Source organism: Ambystoma mexicanum, chromosome 14 (assembly GCF_040938575.1).
Source record: "Ambystoma mexicanum isolate Mex_15411 chromosome 14, UKY_AmexF1_1, whole genome shotgun sequence".
Lineage (NCBI taxonomy): Eukaryota > Metazoa > Chordata > Amphibia > Caudata > Ambystomatidae > Ambystoma > Ambystoma mexicanum.
Genome location: NC_090940.1, coordinates 596957726 through 596977461, shown reverse-complemented (window position 1 = coordinate 596977461; position 19736 = coordinate 596957726). Strand labels below are relative to the sequence as shown.

Genomic DNA, 19736 nt, shown 5'->3' with positions numbered 1-19736 from the left:
AAAGTAAGCAGAGCACATTTTTAAATTCGATTAACAGTCCCATAAATACTCGAAGCTTGTAGTTGGTTCTATGTAGAACCCAACTCCAGAAACTCCCAGAGGTGAGCCGTTGGGCTTTTCAGCTAGAGTGTGCCCGTCCCCCCACATACTAGGACGAGGATATAAAAAATAAATGATGAATTCAGGTTCAAAGTATCAATTTATTGGGGTGGAATGAAACTCCCAGGGGAGGCCCTGTCACAAAAGGCCTTTGGAATGAAACTAGCCTATCATGATCCCAAGCAGTGGCATTAGACTATGCTTTCAGTTTCAGCAAGAGAATGGCTAGAAAATAAGACGGAAAGCACACTTTAGAATTTTAATGTTCATATTCCAGAATTATTCATAGCAATAGAATCTGAATGGCATATGCTAGAAAATGCTTTGTGTCAAACAACAGTTTCATGTCACTCATGTGTCCCTATATATATATATATATATAAAGGATTAAAAAAAATACAAACAGAACTTGCGTAACAGTGGAAATGAAAACAGTAGAGTGAAATGTGCAAGCAGCAGCCACCTTCTCCCAGAGTGTGAGTGAAATGTGCAAGCTGGCCTGCGGGTTCTCAGTTGCCACCTTCTCCCAGAGCGTGAGTGAAATGTGCAAGCTGGCCTGCGGGGTCTCAGCAGACACTTTCTCCCAGAGCGTGAGTGAAATGTGCAAACTGGCCTGCGGGTTCTCAGCAGCCACCTTCTCCCAGAGCGTGAGTGAAATGTGCAAGCTGGCCTGCGGGTTCTCAGCAGCCACCTTCTCCCAGAGCGTGAGTGAAATGTGCAAGCTGGCCGTGAGTGAAATGTGCAAGCTGGCCTGCGGGTTCTCAGCTGCCACCTTCTCCCAGAGCGTGCGTGAAATGTGCAAGCTGGCCTGCGGGTTTTCAGCAGCCACCTTCTCCCAGAGCGTGAGTGAAATGTGCAAGCTGGCCGTGAGTGAAATGTGCAAGCTGGCCTGCGGGTTCTCAGCTGCCACCTTCTCCCAGAACGTGAGTGAAATGTGCAAGCTAGCCTGCGGGTTCTCAGCAGCTACCTTCTCCCAGAGCGTGAGTGAAATGTGCAAGCTGGCCTGCGGGTTCTCAGCAGCCACCTTCTCCTAGAGCGTGAGTGAAATGTGCAAGCTGGCCTGCGGGTTCTCAGCAGACACCTTCTCCCAGAGCGTGAGTGAAATGTGCAAGCTGGCCTGCGGGGTCTCAGCAGACACCTTCTCCCAGAGCGTGAGTGAAATGTGCAAACTGGCCTGCGGGTTCTCAGCTGCCACCTTCTCCCAGAGTGTGAGTGAAATGTGAAAGCTGGCCTGCTGAGTGAAATGTGCAAGCTGGCCTGCGGGTTCTCAGCAGCCACCTTCTCCCAGAGTGTGACTGTTACTCCAAGTGAAGTGAACTTTCTAACAGACACCTTACGGTGCATAACTAGCAGTTCAGTGGGTGACCCGGGAAATCTAGGTTTATGATGTGGGAGCAGAGCTGTGACAAGATGATCAGGGCTTGGTGGCACATCCTCCGAGTGGGCCTGTCTAGCAGAAGAGCATGTGCAGTGCTAATGTGACCTCAGACACCAGCAGAAGGACTGAATGGCAGTGTGTGTGCATCTTCAAAGGCGGGGATCGGAGCAATGGGAGTGGTGCATTTAACTGCACTTCCTTTCCAAGACCGCCTCAAGAGACTTTCCAACTATAGACTAAAAGAAAAGGAATGAAAGTGAAAAAATCAACACTACACGGCCTATAGCTATCTCGGATGCGAGGCAAGCCCCGGCACCTCTGCACCCTGCAACATTCATTTAAGCGCACTGGTACGAAAAGGTAACTCTTCCGTTGCTTAAACAGGTTCTGTACTCCGTACTTTAAAACATAACCAGGGCTTTGCAGCGGATATGCATTTACCTGGACAACACACATGTATGGGCTTACTCAGAGTGCCCAAACCAATACATGGTCCTGAAAACCAGCTGCTAAAAATGGGTTTGCATAAACTTGCGAAAGCTACTTTTTTCTGTTGCTTTATTTAAAAAAATAATAATCTTTACGCTCTGTTACTAGAAATCCTACAACTGTGCAAACATATACTGGGTTAGCAGACTTTATATCAGCTACCACAGTACGTATGCACCGCCAGTACATGAAGCAGGCATAGTATATTAAACAGGGGACCTGCATGTCTTTAGCACCGCTGGGTACATGAAACAGGCATAGTATATTAAACAGGGGACCTGCGTGTCTTTAGCACCGCGGGTACATGAAGCAGGCATAGTATATTAAACAGGGGACCTGCGTGTCTTTAGCACCGCGGGTACATGAAACAGGCATGGTATATTAAACAGGGGACCTCCGTGTCTTTAGCACCGCTGGGTACATGAAACAGGCATGGTATATTAAACAGGGGACCTCCGTGTCTTTAGCACCGCTGGGTACATGAAACAGGCATGGTATATTAAACAGGGGACCTGCGTGTCTTTAGCACCGCGGGTACATGAAACAGGCATGGTATATTAAACAGGGGACCTCCGTGTCTTTAGCACCGCTGGGTACATGAAACAGGCATGGTATATTAAACAGGGGACCTGCGTGTCTTTAGCACCGCGGGTACATGAAACAGGCATGGTATATTAAACAGGGGACCTGCGTGTCTTTAGCACCGCTGGGTACATGAAACAGGCATGGATGGTATATTAAACAGGGGACCTGCGTGTCTTTAGCACTGCCAGTACATGAAACAGGCATGGATGGTATATTAAACAGGGGACCTGCGTGTCTTTAGCACTGCCAGTACATGAAACAGGCATGGTATATTAAACAGGGGACCTGCGTGTCTTTATATCAGCCACCACAGTACGGATGCACCGCAAGCACATCAAACGGGTATGGTATATTAAACAGGGGACCTGGGTGTCATTTAATCGCATGTCATTTCAACAATGATGCAATGCTTTGAGTGAGAGAGTGCAAGCCCTTCTCAGCAGTAAGCAGTTACTCTGGAGCAACACGCAGCTGCACCTTTAAAAACTTTCCATTTCAAGCACCTCAATTACCATGGATTATCATGAACTATGAATTGAAGCGGGTGGATTCCTTTGTCTATTTCCATGTCTAACACATGTTCCGGCGTATGCACTTCCCTCTTGTGATAACCAAATATCTCAGCCAACTCAGCACATCCCCCCGTTGTATCATGTGTTTTTGTTGGGAGATGTAGAGCACAAATGAGTGGAAAAAGCATTGCAGCACTTATGCTGAAGCAGGTGATGCACTACACAGGCCGCTATCAGAATTCAAACTAATTCATGTAGGCAGACAATCGTCTTTGTCTCAGTGATCCACCAGGAATCCAGCGGATCACGGTACGAAGCACCTGGTAAAGCCCCGAGTACCATTACTACTCCCAGTCTTCAATAAGCACGTTACTCTTCACCGCACGACTGGTCCAACAGCTCCTGAGCTTCTGCGGGCACTGGCACCCCAGAAAACGTTCTAGGCTATACTTTGGTGCAGGACTGTAGTGTGAGCCACGCGAAGCGTGCCACTGGCTGTATGGCACAACATCTAGTCTTTCGTGCCACCCCATTAGTAGTCCAAGCTCAAAGAGCAGCAAAGTGTTGTTTCAACTGCTGGATAAGTTGCCTGGTGTTGACGTGCTCTGGAAAAGCTGCCTGTGCCTTCTGAGCTGACATATAGCTGCTCTGGAGATCACCGACCTGAAAGAAAACCAAGAAAGGGTGAAAATGTGGTCTATCATTAACATAATGGAATAGATAGCCGATATCAGCGATTCCACCTACTGTTCATGGCGTATGAATATTCACAGTGGATGAAATGATGTACAGGTTTACGCTGTAGTGTCTTATGTTGTCTTCTTGTTAGCCAGTTATAACTGTGGTTTCAAACAAGCACCCCCAATTGGGATCTAGCTAATTAAATAGACTACACAACAACTGTATACATCGACAAACACCTAGTCTGTATCAGAGAACACAACTCACTTCCTTCTGGTTTTAAAGGAGACAGTCAGATGCAAGGTTTTCTAGGATAAGAAAGCGTTTAATGTCTTGAGAGACTTACATGCTTTGTCCCAAGAAAGGTTTTCTTTGTTCAACTTCCCCATCTCTTTCAATGAGACTCCCCAGCATATGATACCCACATCGTCTTCTCTTTTCCTGAACTCTCCCTTGATCGCCTTTCAAAATGTCCAACTCACTCTGTGCCATGAAATATTGAATGGCTTTGCACTCTCTGATGTTAAACTCTACCAAAACAGAGGTACTCTTCTTCCCTGCCAAAAGCTCTCTTTCTATCATCTGTTAATCTACGTATCCAGTTCCCATCTAACACTCTCACCTACTCTTCTTGAGCTAGAAATCTCGGCGTCATCTATGACCCTTCTAACACTCTCTCTACTTTTCATCTCTAAAGCTGGAACAGCAGGTAACCTCAACCTCCTAAATATTAGGAAAATAAGGCACCTCCTTCCTTTCAACACCGCCAAGCATCTCCTAACCACTGTCTTCTCTAAATTGGACTACTGTGCTAGTATCCTCTGTGGTCTCCCCAAATATACTTTCTGTCCTCGCGACAAAATCCTTAACTTCGCTACCAGGACTCTCTTTGAACTCTTCCACTTCAGACCCATTTCCTCATACCATCACCAGGCTAGATTGTTGACGATGCAAAACAGGACCAGATTTAAATGTATTCTCCTGGTTCACAAATCTATCCACGGTAAGGCACCACTGTATCTATCCTCCTCTAGCCAACGCTATAAGCCTTCTTGTAAATCCATGCTCCGCCTCCTCGACTACCCTTGTGGCTCCTCGCCCTCCCTGTGCTTCATCCAGATTCCGTGCTCGCTCTACTTGCTCCACTTACATTATAATTTACAAATTAAAAGCCTACCTCGTTGCCTCCAAGTTATCTTCTTAATATACCTCTCATCTGCCTTCTAGATAACATTTTTATCTCGCCTCTAACTCGCCTTTCCCCCACTTCCTCTGCCTCCACTCTAGCACTTCGCCCACCATGGTCACAACCCGAGCACAGCTGGCTGTACCGCCTACTTGCACTTAAAAACGTCCACTCTTGGCTGTACTTAATCTGTGTGTGTCCACTTATGTATAAACCCCGGTAAATGTTTCATTTACTCCCCTCCACAACCTGGTCAGAACGTTGTATGTTCTTTTGTGATTAAAAGAGCATTGTTCCTCCTCTGTATGCATATAAATAAATATTTGGTGACTTATATTTACAAATTGAGGTCTTTTTAACCTCACTCACTTGCTTACCTCATTGTTTTGGAGGCAATGGTTAGTCCATAAGGCTACCAGTGCAGGAAGTCCCCTTACTATGTTTACTGTATAGCATTAGTACTTCCTTTATGGACAATAGTGCAGGGCAAACAAGCCCCTTCCCACCTCTCCCTTCACCTTTTCTATTACTTCACAGGCATTTTCCCATACTCCCTATATCCTAGACAGATGGATGTCAGTCATAAATTATTCTTTACACTTTTTGGGTTCGTTCCTATGTACCGCTTATTTTTTCCATACAGACATTTTGGGCCAGATCACAAGTTGGGCGGTATCCCGTCGGTAACTCCGCTGGACTAATGCCCAACGCAATTACTGTTACCGTCACTTCGTCCGCCGGTATTACCACCGGATTACAAGTGGCAGTGTGAGTCCCCATTTTTTTTCAGCCCAATGACTGCTGCAGTAATTACACCATGGTAATTGCGTTGAAAATGGGCAGAAAGTCAGCAGATTTACCAAGTGAATCCTCCAACTTCCCCAACTCGTGATGAGGCCCCTTATGACAACTGTGGATAAAATAGCTAATCTTGTTGATTACGCTCTTTTTGGCTTGCTGTCTTCAATTGCTTTCTTCCTTCCAGATAAAAGTAGGGTACGGCCATGTATGGTCGTGCTCTTTTCGGGTTCTGGACAGGGCATGAGAAGTAGTTGGTGTCCGACAGCAACCAGTCTGAACTTGGCAGGGAGTCCTAGACACCCCAGCCCACATCTAAAGCCTGTTAAGGTTATGGTTATGCTGTGGCTGGGCTGGCTATCGGTCATTAGATAGCCACATGGTTTGAATGTTGCAGGTCCTGAAAGGCGGGTTGGAGCCCACAACCCAGGTTGCTGCAAATCAGGAGGGGATCTGTAACCATGGCACAAATCTACCACTGGAACCGATGATCCAAAGTACGAGAGGCCACAGATGAACATCTGGAAACTGTTGCTGTGACAAGCACTGCAAAGGCCAACTCCCGGACTTCAAAGCTCTGCTCTCTTGTTCAGGGGACGTCAACACAGGATTTCTCCCACTCCCCATTTCAGTCAGTGGCAACAACTGGTTATTTGTCCTGCACATTGTGAAGGTCCTCTCCAAGCTACAGGCAGCTGTGGGTCCATTGCTGGTCTGCACCATCCACAGTGAGGAGTCTTCCAGTGCTGTGCAACATACCAGCCCTTTGCCCCCGCCCCACCACCCCCACAGTCCCCTGCAGAACTGTGCTGGATCCCCAAGACAGTTTCTCCTGCTTGCTGCATCTCTAGGGTCCATCTTGGGCATGGGTATGGAAAGGCCAGAGATCCAGCCTCGAAGAATCCTGAACCGGAGGTCGAGACTGCAACCACCAACGAGCAGGATCCAGTTTTCAAATGAAGCACCTCTGCATCTTCTTGCTCAGGGTTACATGAGCAGGGCTACATATCCTTTTTGTGGTCCCCCTTAATTGCATCGACCCTTTTATTACTTATGGTGGTGCAACCTGGGTATATGAATCCTGTCTGGGGTTCCGGTGGTGGGACCAAGCCTCATTTGCATATGGTCTTCCACCTTCTGGAATAGCTTGGCAGGCTAACAAACAATGGTCTGCAGGATTGCCCAGAGCAGCGCCAGTGGTTTGGATGTATTCAAAATCTTCCAGCCATCAATGTTCACTATTCTGTGAGGTAGACAGCCACGATTCGTTACTTTCCTTTTCCTACAAGGAAACTTGTAAGCACGGTCTTACAAATGTTCTCTATACAATTGCACCATTCATGAAAATTGATTCCTATGGGAGATCTTTGAGAACTATTCTAAACTTCCCCTACGTAGCCAAAAGTACATTTAACGTTTATTGTTCAACTGTTCCTAGCATGGGGTTAGACGACTTGCATTTATTTTCAAACTGTTGGTTTATCTTGTAATTTTATATGGTCGATGATATATCTCATTGTCCCTCACTTTACCTTCTAACACTGTACTACTTAATAACTGTCTCCTTTGACTTTAGAATTAACTGTACTTCCCCCAAGCTCCTGATCTCCTTAGTTTAAGCCTTGCTGCTCAGTCACGTTACCAGTTAAGAGTTTGGCTAGACTTTGTGTCAACCCCTGAAGTTCCACTAAAGTTGGCTTCCCAGAACCCTACACCAGTACTGGTGCTGAAAACTCCTCCAAACAGTGCCAGGGCTGAAAAATGGGATGCAACATTACACACATTTCAACATGTTCACAATCTTTTCACTGTCAAATAAGCATTGTTGGAGCTGGCAGAGCAGTAAACAAAAGGTACACCACCTGGTCAGAGAGGGCAGCAAAGTTGAAATGGGGCTCATACATGTGCGGTGCCAGGGAAGAAGCCACCTGTAGGAGCGCTCGTGCCTAAGGGTATAAGAGAAAAGACAAGAACACATCAATGAAGTGCTAGGTTCAATTTAACTCCAATGGGACAGCACACGACAAATGCACACCCACGTTTATATAGGAGGTGTGATGAAGAGGTGAACGCAACACCCGTGTAACAGGAGACATTAGTTACATTTCTGGTTTACCAACTTGGCAGTCACACACCACACAAAAAAACCGCGACCCACTCCTGAATAAATGATTGATTGATTTGCTATGCCTGTATAGCCCTTTGTCATAGAAAAGGAATCCCTTGAAATGGGGAGTCCCTGCATTACATGCCTGTGGTGGCAGCAGGGTCCAAGGTTTTTACTACGGCCTTGGGCTACAAGGCATGCTTGCGCTGAATGACCAGACAGCGTGGTGAATTTGAATGAGCCTGTGGAGAATAGTAAGGGTCACATTACATTGAATACTGGGCGACTAGCTCATCGTCCATCTTTTCGCCCATACACTCAGAATAGCCAAGCGCTAAGGCTCAGACTCGAGCATTCTCAGTAGTGCTTTAAAGTAATTAAGGAATACAGCTTGGACAGAGAGCTAGTGGGATACTGATTTCATAGGTGGTCATGGCTGCTACCTGTCTCTGAGAGCGAAGGCAATAGTTATCAGGTACCAAACTGATCACCCCACTCATCTGGTTCGCATACACCAACATGTTCGTAGAGGCTCGCAACTGTGGGACTAACGATCTCCGGGCTAGTGAGCAGGAACCACCAGGTATGCTTATCTCTGCAACAAGAGGCAACTGGGCTAGGTAAGAAGATCTACATAAAAACTACAAGGAGATTTGGGGCTGGTGGTTTGTCTTGCTGCCGATTTATGGTGTACTAATCCTTTTCTTGTAGGTGGTTATGCAGGTAGAGAACACTAAAAGCTATTCTCCTTACATCTTGTTGAATAATCAGTAATCTGGTTTGGCTCTTTTTCGGAAGTCTAGGTAAGAAGACATTGTGTCACCACCCTACCCCCTTGAACACTAGGACTAGCCAACTGTAGTCTAGCTGAGATTCCGAATACCAATCCACACTCCCATCATTAACCGTCAGAAATACACATGACACTGCATTCCCTTTGAAAAGTATTGGACTTTTCATATTGCAAAGCACAAACTTCCTGTCCCATAATGCAATCATTTGTGATTTGGAAATCCTGATTATGTCTATATAACATCTTCGGAACTACAATCTGCAGGGATGCAAGGGGGGCATTTTCCTTTCATTTCCCAAGAACCAGAGTTGGAGATAACTATCAGATGTAGAGGTCCTGGGGCAGACGATTAGCCTCTTTCGGCCAAGGCCTTTTGGCATATAACCTAGGGGAAAGGGGCTGGGATGCAAGAGTATCTTAGAAACAGTACTGCAGCATTATGGGGGTTAAAGGGACAGGGGAAGTTCACTAGGTGTCTTGTGCCCAAAGGAAGTAGATGTGCATGCTGGAGATCCATTGATACAAGCTGATATTTCTGCAAGGAAGGAGTGCCTAGAGACCACTGCACCTTATGAGAATGATGTTCAGAGTAGCGCTACTGAAACAATTAAGCCTTGAAGCGAAAGGCCAAGAGCTCTACTATCTGAAAATCTTTGGGGTTAGGGGGTGAAGACGCTGGGTAAAGCTTTACAGATATTCTTTCATGGGGGAAGGCCGGGCCCTGAAGCTCACTTAGCAGTGTAGTGGAAGCAAACCCGAGAAAAACGACTTAAGATGCTACTGGCTCAACAAGTTTGTGAGTCAAACTTGCTAGAACTAGATTTAAGTCCCGTTGAACCCGTTTCTCGTGGTTGCCCAGTCATCCATATGTACTACAACGTTTTTTGTCAAAGCTCTTTTCCTTATGCGTTCCTGTGTATTTGTATTTATTACGATGTATCACAGTTTAAAAGACTGCATGCCTCAGATTCTCACAGCAACAAGGCACCAGAGTGTCCCATTACCCCACTTGGAAAAACTCCACAATTTTTAACCTTTAAAGGCTTAACCATGAAGCCTTGCATTTGTGAAAGCCCTCTCCTTGCTTGTGCCCCACCATTTCCATTTCCAATATACACAATCCAAACCAGAGTTAATGAAACATTTGATGGAATTCCCCCCCATTCATCTTTATCGCTAGAAGCATCAGTGTACAAGAACCATGCCGCGTGTGTGCACCACATGAGTGTGCAGTTAGAAAGGAGGATAGGAAGAAGAGATGAAAGCTTGAACTAAGGGTGAGCGCGAGTGGGGAAATCATTAAGAGAGGATTAATGGAGTACTGCCTCCCAAACATGGGCTTTTAAATGGACTATGAAAAAAAGGAAGGCCAGACGCACTAATACACCTACTGTAGGAGCATAGTGAAACTATTCACACGACTCCTTTTTTCCAGCCAATGCCACAGCTTGCAATATGGGAGCCGGATGCCAGTAGAAAGTAAAAATGTACCTTTGAAGAGTAAGACACTGTTCAGCTACTACAATACATAGCTGAATTAGAGGGCCACAGAATGTTGAAATGGTCATTCTCTACATACAGTGGCTACGATCTGACTTGTCGTACGATATAGCTACTCCAGAGGTTTCGTAAAAAGTCTCCATAGAATTTGACATCACTCGCTCAAAGGGTTTCTCCATACAGACATTTGCAAGAGATATAATTGAAGCAGGACGCTTTCTACTGAACCACTAACCTGCTCAACATGGTTTTTGCGCATCTCCAAAACTGCCAGGTTATTGTACGCTTCAGCGTGGTCGTTATTATTGGATATGGCCAGCTTAAAACACTGGTATGCCAAATTGAGATCGCCTATTCCCTGAAAACCAAAAGGGAAAATAGTAATCATATTTTTCTCTTACAATCACATTAAAAACTAAAGATCCTTGCTAAATCCTACATCTACTGTTGCTTGATCATCGACTAAAAAACACACATTTTGAAGATTTAAGCAAAATTTAAACATGCAACAGAAATGCCCAAAAGAACCTGAAATGTACTTGCATTCACAACATTTAGGCAAAGCGTGGAAACCTGGATGTTACACACATCTATTTAAATGAAAATATGTTAGCATTTTTACTCTGTGTTTCAGTCCGATGCAATCATTTCCTATTGAATTTCTTGGAAGGATCTTATCAGAATCTGATAAGATCTTATATAAATCCTACTTCAAACTTATAAGAACTAAATAAGTATTTCGTTGTCACAAGTTCTTATAATTGTTCCAAAAATCCCACTAGCTTCTTCCAAGCTCAAATAAGCTACTTATAAAGGTTCTTGCAAGGCATTTTTGTATGGCTTAACACTGCCCACATACTACTCAATTGGAGCACTGCATCACTACTCTTTCCAGCTCTCCTAAATCAGAGGTGGCTCAGCATAGGTGGTGCTAGTTGGAAGGTTGTACAGGAAGCAGCAGTGGACTAGAATTTCTAAAGGTTTTGCTCAGTCTTTGGGATCTTCCTTGATAGAAACACATACCTCCTTGACAAAGGTCTCCCTCCTCACACCTCCATCTTATAGTTTGAAGCTACTGTGGGCAGGGTTCAGTGCTGACAGAAGCTGCTAGCCATTAGACTCTTCCTGAAAAATCACCTCAGATTCTCTCGCATATCATGGACTCTGCAAGTCTTGGTGCTCTCTGTAAGCACAGCAGGGGGTTAAAGTCTGTCTGAGTTTGTTCTCACGTGTCCAGCTATCAACACAGGCAATGCCCACCAGTGTATGCACCTGCCTACAAAAACAAGCTCTCCGACCACGCTCTTTGCCTTGCAACGTCCTTCGTTACCCTTCTCATCAGCCTGCCGTGACCCCATCAAAATACTTTGCCTGGCTTTGTCGCTTATCAGTGACCATATCCAATCCCTGCCACTGCCTCGTGTGAAGTTCATCTCGCCGTACTCAAGTTTCTGCATGTCATCATCAGTTCTTCACCCTTCGTTGAGGTTACTGTCCGGCCGGCCAGCCTAAGGGTCAACAAGTAACCTGAGGAATTGTGTTTGGGGGCTCTGGGCTATCCAGATACGGATTATGCCCATCTCTCATACCAAATCCAAGAAGAGTTCTACTACCCAGCTGTCCCAGAATTCCACTTCTATAAGCCACACACCAGAGGGCGTATGGGCGGAGACTGAGCAGGAAGTCTAAGCACATTTGCTTTTCCAACTCACCTTGTTATCTCAGGGTAGTGTTGGGAAGGTAGAAGGGTCAATGGCAGCTAACATCATCTCTTGTGTGGTCCAAGAGATTCAAAGCCTCACATTCGTCACTGAGACATGGTTCACTGCCAGCTCTGTCACTGATTTTGACACTCTCCTCCCTAAGGGCTACAAGATCCTCTCTAAGCCCAGGCCTAACCGGTCTGTGGGCAGAGATGCCTTGATCGATCTTCCCCGATTGGATCCCTGTTTCTATTATTTCGACTCAGACCTACTCTTCCCTCGAAAGCGTCTGCAGACTTGGTGTGTCTCCTACCATCTTGCAGACTGTCGCAACCATCTTCAGGACCCCTGATCAGATCTCCCTCTTCCTCAATGATTGGTCTGACCTCACCTCGTTTCTTCTTGCCTCCACCTCCAAGCTTCTCATCCTTGGAGACTTCAATAGCCACATTGATTCTCCTGAATTCAGCCACTGGACCCTTCTGCAGTCTTTGTGATGCTCTTTCCCTCACCATTCACGATGCACTCTGCAGGACATACCTTGGATGCTCTCATCCCCTCAGACATCACAATCTACAACCCTCCCACTACACCTCTCTCCTGGTCTGACCATGCTCTCCTGTCTTCTCATCTGGATCCCTTACATCCCCGGCTAAGATTCTGCCTGCACTGCCAGTCTCCTCTGTCATTCGACCGATGAAGCGAGTGTCAGTTGCTGCCTTTGCCGCCACCTTCATTACACTTCCCACTCTTTCCACTGACTCCCACATTGACTCTGCCCTTGCTAATCTTCACCTCTCTATCACCAACACTAAGGACATCCTTGCCCCGGTCATGAGGATCCCATTGAAGCCTCTCTCCAAGCGCAACACCTGGTATGACTCCGACTTCGCCTCCCTGAAACGCAAGTGCAGAGTGGCTGAGCAGAAGTGGCAGGCTTCAGGCACATCCTCTGACAGACTGGCCTGCCGTCTGCTCCAAAGGCAATACAGACTCTCCATCCAATTGAAAAAGAGGCTCCATATCCAAGCCTGCATCTCTGGGGCCACTAACAACACTGGTGAACTGTTTAAAATCTGCAAGGAACTTGCCAATCTTACTGCAGTCTCCACTTCTCCCCTGCCATCCCTGACCATATGTACTTCACTGGCCTCCCACTTAACCAAAACTCAGGACATTTTGTCCTCACCCCCCCCAATCCCTCAGGCCTCCCTTGTCTCCCCTCTCCCCTTCCCTTCTACTCTCCTCTTTCTTGCGTACAGCACCGGAGGAGGTCTCTAGACAAGTCCTCTCTATGAAAACCTCCTCCAAACAGGTGCTTCCCTACTCCTGCAGAACTATTAAGGACTACATTGCCTCCCTTGCGCCAGCCCTGGCCTATTTCTGTAATCACTCCTTTGCTACCCCTCAAGCACTCCCTTGTGCATCCTCACCTCAAAAAGCCCTCCTCTGACCCCTCTTGTCCTACTAACTAGCACCCTATCTCCATTACCCCCTTCCTGGGCAAACTCCTGGAGAAACTGGCCATCTCCCAACTTATCCAACACACTGAATCTGTTGGTTGTCTCCACGAGCACCAGTCTGACTTCAGAGCAGCCAGAGGAACGGAAACTGCTCTACTGAACACCTGTGATGACTAACTTGCAAATCTTGATTCCAGTTACCCTTCCATTCTTTTCTTTCTAGATCTTTCCTCTGCCTTCAACACGGTTAATCATGCCACCCTCACTAATCGGCTCCGCGACACCCTTGGCATCACAGGCCTTGCACTGGACTGGTTGACCTCCTTCGTCTCTCACCGCCCTTCCCAGGTTCTTTCCCCTATCATTCTCTCCACCTGTGGTGTCCCTCAAGTCTCTAGCCTCTCGCAGTGGCTTTTCAACATCTACCTTGCTCCTTTGGCCCACCTGATCTACTTCTCTCCCCACTTCCAGTGTTATGCAGACGACATGCAGCTCTTCAAGCTTCCCTCTTCTGCCTCCTCTCTCATCCCTGACTGTCTGACTGCTATTCAGTCTTGGTGTGCTTCCAATGATCGCTGCCTTAATGCCAGTATGTCCGAGATCCTTCTCATTGGGACCCCAGCTCAGACTTTCCCCCTCACCCTCTGGCCGCGCTTCTTTGGGTCCCCTTCCCTTACCCTTCTGTGAGGCAAAAAACCTTGGTGTCATCTTTCACTACTCTCTCTCCTTCTCTCCTCACACCGCATACCTTGCCAAGAAGACCTACCACCAACTGCACCTCCTCAAAGGCAGTCTCCTTTTCCCCACCTTCCCCCAGAAACTCAGTGTCTCCAAAGCTCTGGTACTCTCTAGGCTGGACTACTGTAATAGCCTCTTCCTCAATCTTCTTTTATCCTCCCTTCACCCCATCAAACTAATCAAGAATCAAACTGCAAGACTTATCCTTGGCCTCAAGCCCAGGGACCGCATCTCTCCAGCCCTAATGTCTCTCCACTGGCTCCTGGTTGCTACTAGGATCGAATTCAAGACCCTCTGCATTATCCACAAGGCTTTCTGGGGCCTAGGACCCACTACATCCAACTCTCTCTGTCCCTAAATACCTCCCTGTTAGAGCCCTTCGGTGTTCTTGCTCCAACTCTCTGCAGATCAGACGCTTCTCTAAGCAGAGAGTATGGGGTAGGTTTATCTCCTCCGCAGGAGCCTCTTTCTGGAACGGCTCCCTACACCTCTCAGGCTTGAGCCAGATCTCCTTAAGTTCCAGAAGTTCCTCAAGACTCTTTCTCCTCTTCTCTCCCTCTCCCCCTGCCTCACCCCCTCCCCGTTCCACTCCCCTGCTAACTCCTCCTCTGCTGCAGTGACTGGCTGCCTGGTTCCCTCCAAGTTCTACAGGGCTCTAGGCCCCCTCCCCACCAGACACTCGCACTTAGCATGCGGACCCCCACTATCGAAATCCCTGGCACTTGTCTTCCTGGGCTGCCCTGAGCACTTGTTCCTGCTCCTCTTTACCCTGACTTTCCTTCCCACCCCTGCACTTTGTTTATTGCGCAGACTGGCTCTCCCCCTTGCCCCCATCCCCTTTCTACCTCACACTTCTTGTTCTGCACTTATACGATCCGAATGCCACAAAGCCTAGTAGGACCGTTATTGTAGATTCCTCCCCTTTTCCCCCTCCCCTTTCTGTCTTGTGGCGCCTTGAAACATCATTTGTTGTATAGGCACCATGCAAATATCCAATAAATAAATTAAAAAGTAACCACTTAGCTGTTGTAAAAAGGAAAAAAAAAAGCAGCAGTGCTCGGCCACAAATAAAGTGGGTGCTGCAAGGATGCAGACTTCCACAGCACAAGCAGTTCAAACTGCAGTTTTATTCTCAATGGGTCAAAAATCATTATAGCTGCAAAGTTAATGAGGTTTTGATTGAGCATTTAATAAGCTAATTTTAGTCTATTTGTCTGGAGTAAGTATCAATTGTAGAATAACTAATTGTACACATTACAGTAAATTCAGCAAGTTCAGCAACAGCTGGCCAATATTGACCTTCAGGCAAAATTAACACCCCCAGTAGACTGATTATCTTAACTGCAGAACTAATTAAGCTAGCATAGGTGAGTTAACAGACTACCCTACTTACTCAAATTATATATGGCATTTGTTTGGCTATTGTTACTGCACAAACAGCAGTACTTTCAAAGCACAATCCATGTGAATTACACAATTCATGTCAATTTTGGATTTAAACAAATGGGGAGTCTCTCGCATTAAATGCAGGGTGGGATTTCCTGCCTTCGCACTAGTCAAGTTGGATGTTTCTTGTTGTTAATAGAAATGTTCTGGGAGCCCCTCTACCGAGAACTTTTATATAAAAGGTCTGGGAGCCCCTCTACCGAGAGCAATTATATAAAAAGGTCTCGGAGCCCCTCTACCGAGAACCTTTATATAAAAGGTCTGGGAGCCCCTCTACCGACAACCTTTATATAAAAGGTCTGGGAGCCCCTCTACCGAGAGCAATTATATAAAAAGGTCTGGGAGCCCCTCTACCGAGAGCAATTATATAAAAAGGTCTGGGAGCCCCTCTACCGAGAACCTTTATATAAAAGGTCTGGGAGCCCCTCTACCGACAACCTTTATATAAAAAGGTCTGGGAGCCCCTCTACCGAGAACCTTTATATAAAAGGTCTGGGAGCCCCTCTACCTAGAACCTTTACATAAAAGGTCTGGGGACCCATCTACCGAGAACTTTTATCCAAAAGGTCTGGGGGCCCCTCTAGCGAGAACACGTGTCTGGGGTTGCTGATGGTACTCTTGTTCAGAGAAGAATTGCCTAGCATTTTGGTGCTGGACTGCCCTCGTCTTCCAGACTGATATGCACATATATATTTCTCCTCTGTGAAGGGTGCAGCGAGCTAAAACGTGGTTGTAGACACTCCTGGGTGGGATGAATTCCTTAGAAGAGCGTATTTAGCTCATGTTCATTCTCCGTAGAGGGGCTCCCAAACTCTTGTTTAATGTGTTTTTTTGTTAAACATGCTACACAATGTATTCAATTGCTTAGTACAAAGCGTGCATTAAAAAAACACATGTTACACAAGAAAGAAAAATATTCCTGAAAAGCCCACCCAGCGAATATCCCAAAAGAACACTGTAAAGCTATTCATATTAACTGACTACCTAATAGAATAATGCAGTATTCAACTCCCTGCTTTCAATGCACAGTGTCCTGTGGGAGTACTACACTAAAACAGTTGGTGTGTGCTAAGGGATACATTGGGGATAACTGCGTCTTATGGCCCAATAATGCTATTTTGGAGTTTACAAACCGCCCTGCCTGCGGCTATAGTTTAACGCTGTGGGCCTAGACACTGGGTCATTGTGTATTGTGACGATTATTTAAAAGCGTGCTTCTGGTGATATGATAATGGTATGATAGTTTATTTATATAGCGCCTATACACAATGTGTTTCAAAGCGCTTCAAGGCAAGGGAGGGAACAAGGGAAAATACAACAACATTCTTACAGGCCATGAACAGTAAGGATGTGAAATTAACTATCGTACTCGGCCTGACGACATTTCAGATAGTGCAAGAGCTAAAGACATATATAAGGAAGCGAGGGGGAGAGTAGGAAGGAAATGGAAACAGACAGGCGACTACCATACTAGGCTTGATGACATTTCTGGTAGAGCCGGAGGAAAACAAAAGGTGAGGAAGAGGGATGAGGTAAGGGAGGGGAGGAACAAAACAAGTGACTATCGTACTAGGTCTGACAACGTTTCAGATAGTGCTGGAGGGAGAGGTGACAGTAAGGGGATGGGGGTGCGACAGACGAGGTTGCTATCATACTAGGTCCTGGGACTATTCTGATAGAGTAAATGCATAGAAGAAATTTAGGGGAGGAGATAGGAAAAGGGAGAGGGGAGGAGAGAACAGAGAGTAAGCAGTCAAAAAGTGTGGAGAAGCCATGATCTGATAATTAATAATGCAGAGCGGTTTGTAAAGGTCACCAGAAACCATCAATGTCAATATCGGACTATAAAGTTTTTAGTTCCCCCTGAAACAAATTATTCAAAAGACTCCCCTTTTCTATCCTCGATCATCACTGTCCTGTCTTACCCAGGCCCTGGAGCAGCCTCATCGTGGCACAGGCGTTCCTGGCTGACCCCTTCCGGGGCGGGCTTCTATGCGCAACAGGCCCTGACAGGCTAGATCTGTGCAAAGAAATGCTCCTCTTTAAAATGGCTGCTGGTGGAGCAGCCCCCTGCAAGCACCCGACCATCAGGAGGCGAGTTCCCCGCCTCCCCCGACCGATCATTGGCCAGCAGGCATTGAAACTTCATTAGCCGAAGGTAGTCGGCAGGCGAAGCCGGCCCCCTCTGAAGGCCAACTCTCAAGGACACTTGAAAGTATTCCTGTTTTACCCAGTTAGGCCCGAGCTGCCAACTACTCTGGAAATAGCCAAGAGAAGCCCTCGCACAACGAGCCTGAGCTGTGCAAACCTGATGAGAATCAGCTGGAAGCAGGCGCCTTGTGAACCGAGCAATCCCCAACCTCACAAAGGTAAGCTGTCTTCGGCGGCTCCTCAATGTCTCTCAGTACCTATGTGCCTGCCCCCTTATGCTCTCATTATACGCCTCACTTGATCCGCCATTATTCCCATGTCTAAGCCCAGCCTATTCCTCCCACCAGCTTCACCGCCCACTCACCATCTCCTGCGTAGACCACTGCTGTTATACCCTACTTGTAATACGTGCATCCCGGCGACCGATTCTCCTGCTCACGGAGCCTGCATCACACAGAATGCCTCAATCTTCAAAGGCACCCTACCTGCAGGCCCCTACAGCTTCCGAGTCCCAGCTCTCGGACGTGCGTTGTACCCATCTCGCCCCCATGCCTAACTCCCAAAGCCCCACTTTGCCCATTCTAATACAGACTAACATAATACTCAGCCCCCTCTCCACCATACCATTGTGCTGCCCACTGTGGCACACTACTCAACAAGGCAATGCCACTAACATATCTTCTAAAAACCACCAGAGTGAAAGGAGAAAAAACCCTTCATCCGCCTACAACCCCTTCACCTACCACACCTTGCCCAACCACCAGCGGTTCACACCAGAAACCTGCGCCTCAGGCAGCTCTTATGTCACACTCCCGACTCCTCACCCAGAGACCAGACCCTGGCAGTCTGTAATCTGCCTCCTGACCCCCATAGCAGTGCTAACAACCTGAGCCCCCCCCCTTCCTCTCTCGCCCGCCGCCTACTACAATCAGGAACAAACGCCTGAGTGGACGCAGTGTCACTCACCCCAGGCCCAGAACTAAAAGAACCACCTCTCATAAAGCCTCTGCCATATCCAAGCATGCCACCAGCCTGACTGCCAACCCCCAAAAGCCACTTGATGACCCCCCCCACCATGCAAGCCATTGTATCAGCATTGAACTGCAAAAAGACAGCTTCACCTAACCGCAGTTACCACTCCCTACGCACCTCTCCACTCCAATGCGCCCGGATCAACGCAAGGTCCATCCCTGCACATGCACTGAACATAAATGACCCGATTACCTCTCTAACTCTAAACATCATGCCACCACTGAAACCTGGCTACACCCTGCTTCAGGTCTGGCCCTCTCAATAGCGGTACGCCAGGGATTTACCATCCTTTGCTGTGACAGACCCAACTCCAGGGGTGGAGGACTCTCACTAATAGCTAGAGACGCCCTGCCGTTCATAACAATCAACACGTCCCTAAACAATAATTGTGAGACCCTCACGGTCAAATTGCCCATCTCAGACTCTGACGCTATGACTATGCACATTATCTATCACTCCCCCAAGGCCCGGCACCAACCTTTGAGGAGGACTTACTCAACACCTTATCTACCCACATTAAGTCAACCTCAAAAACCCTGCTTCTAGGAGACCTCAATCTAGGGTATAACGACCTCCCCAACTCTATTGCCACCTCAGTAGCTAATGCACTTACTGCACTAGGCTTCATGCATAGAATCTGTGATCCCACACGCTCCAAAAGGTCATACTCTGGACTGGATTGCTGACCTCAACTGCCGGGCTGTCATCTCCAGCAACAACCCATGCCGCTGGTCTATCACCTTGTGATTCACTTTTTTCTGTCCCCTTTACAACACGCCCCTGCTACCACACCCTTGCTCCCCCTATACTGGCCCGCAGCTCGAGCAACCTCACCAAGGAGCGCCTTGCCCCAGTGCTTTGCACGCTCCTACCGCAATCTCCCCTCCCTACTGACCCCAATACTTTAGTCGATCTAAACACCATTGCCTTGACTTCAGCTATTGACACCATTGCCCCACTAATACCATGAAAGTCCAAACCCTCTGACCACACAGGAGAAAGTCACTCAGCTGGAGTTCATCTCCGCTGCCAAATGTTACAAACATGCCATACTACAAGCCAAGGCCACATCATA

At 47.1% G+C, this 19736-nt stretch overlaps 1 protein-coding gene across 2 annotated transcripts in view; it reads right to left on the bottom strand.

Annotated features, from left to right (window-relative positions):
* Positions 1-344: 344 nt before the first annotated feature.
* TTC8 (tetratricopeptide repeat domain 8) overlaps positions 345-19736 on the bottom strand; it is a 108859-nt gene continuing 89467 nt past the window's right edge. For both annotated transcript variants that reach the window (XM_069637957.1, XM_069637958.1), the window contains 3 exons: positions 10364-10486; positions 7591-7674; positions 345-3726 (listed from right to left, as the gene is read on the bottom strand). In XM_069637957.1, the coding sequence (XP_069494058.1) occupies positions 3610-3726; positions 7591-7674; positions 10364-10486 (324 nt within the window). In that variant the 3' untranslated portion in view covers positions 345-3609. The remainder of the gene's footprint in view (positions 3727-7590; positions 7675-10363; positions 10487-19736) is intronic.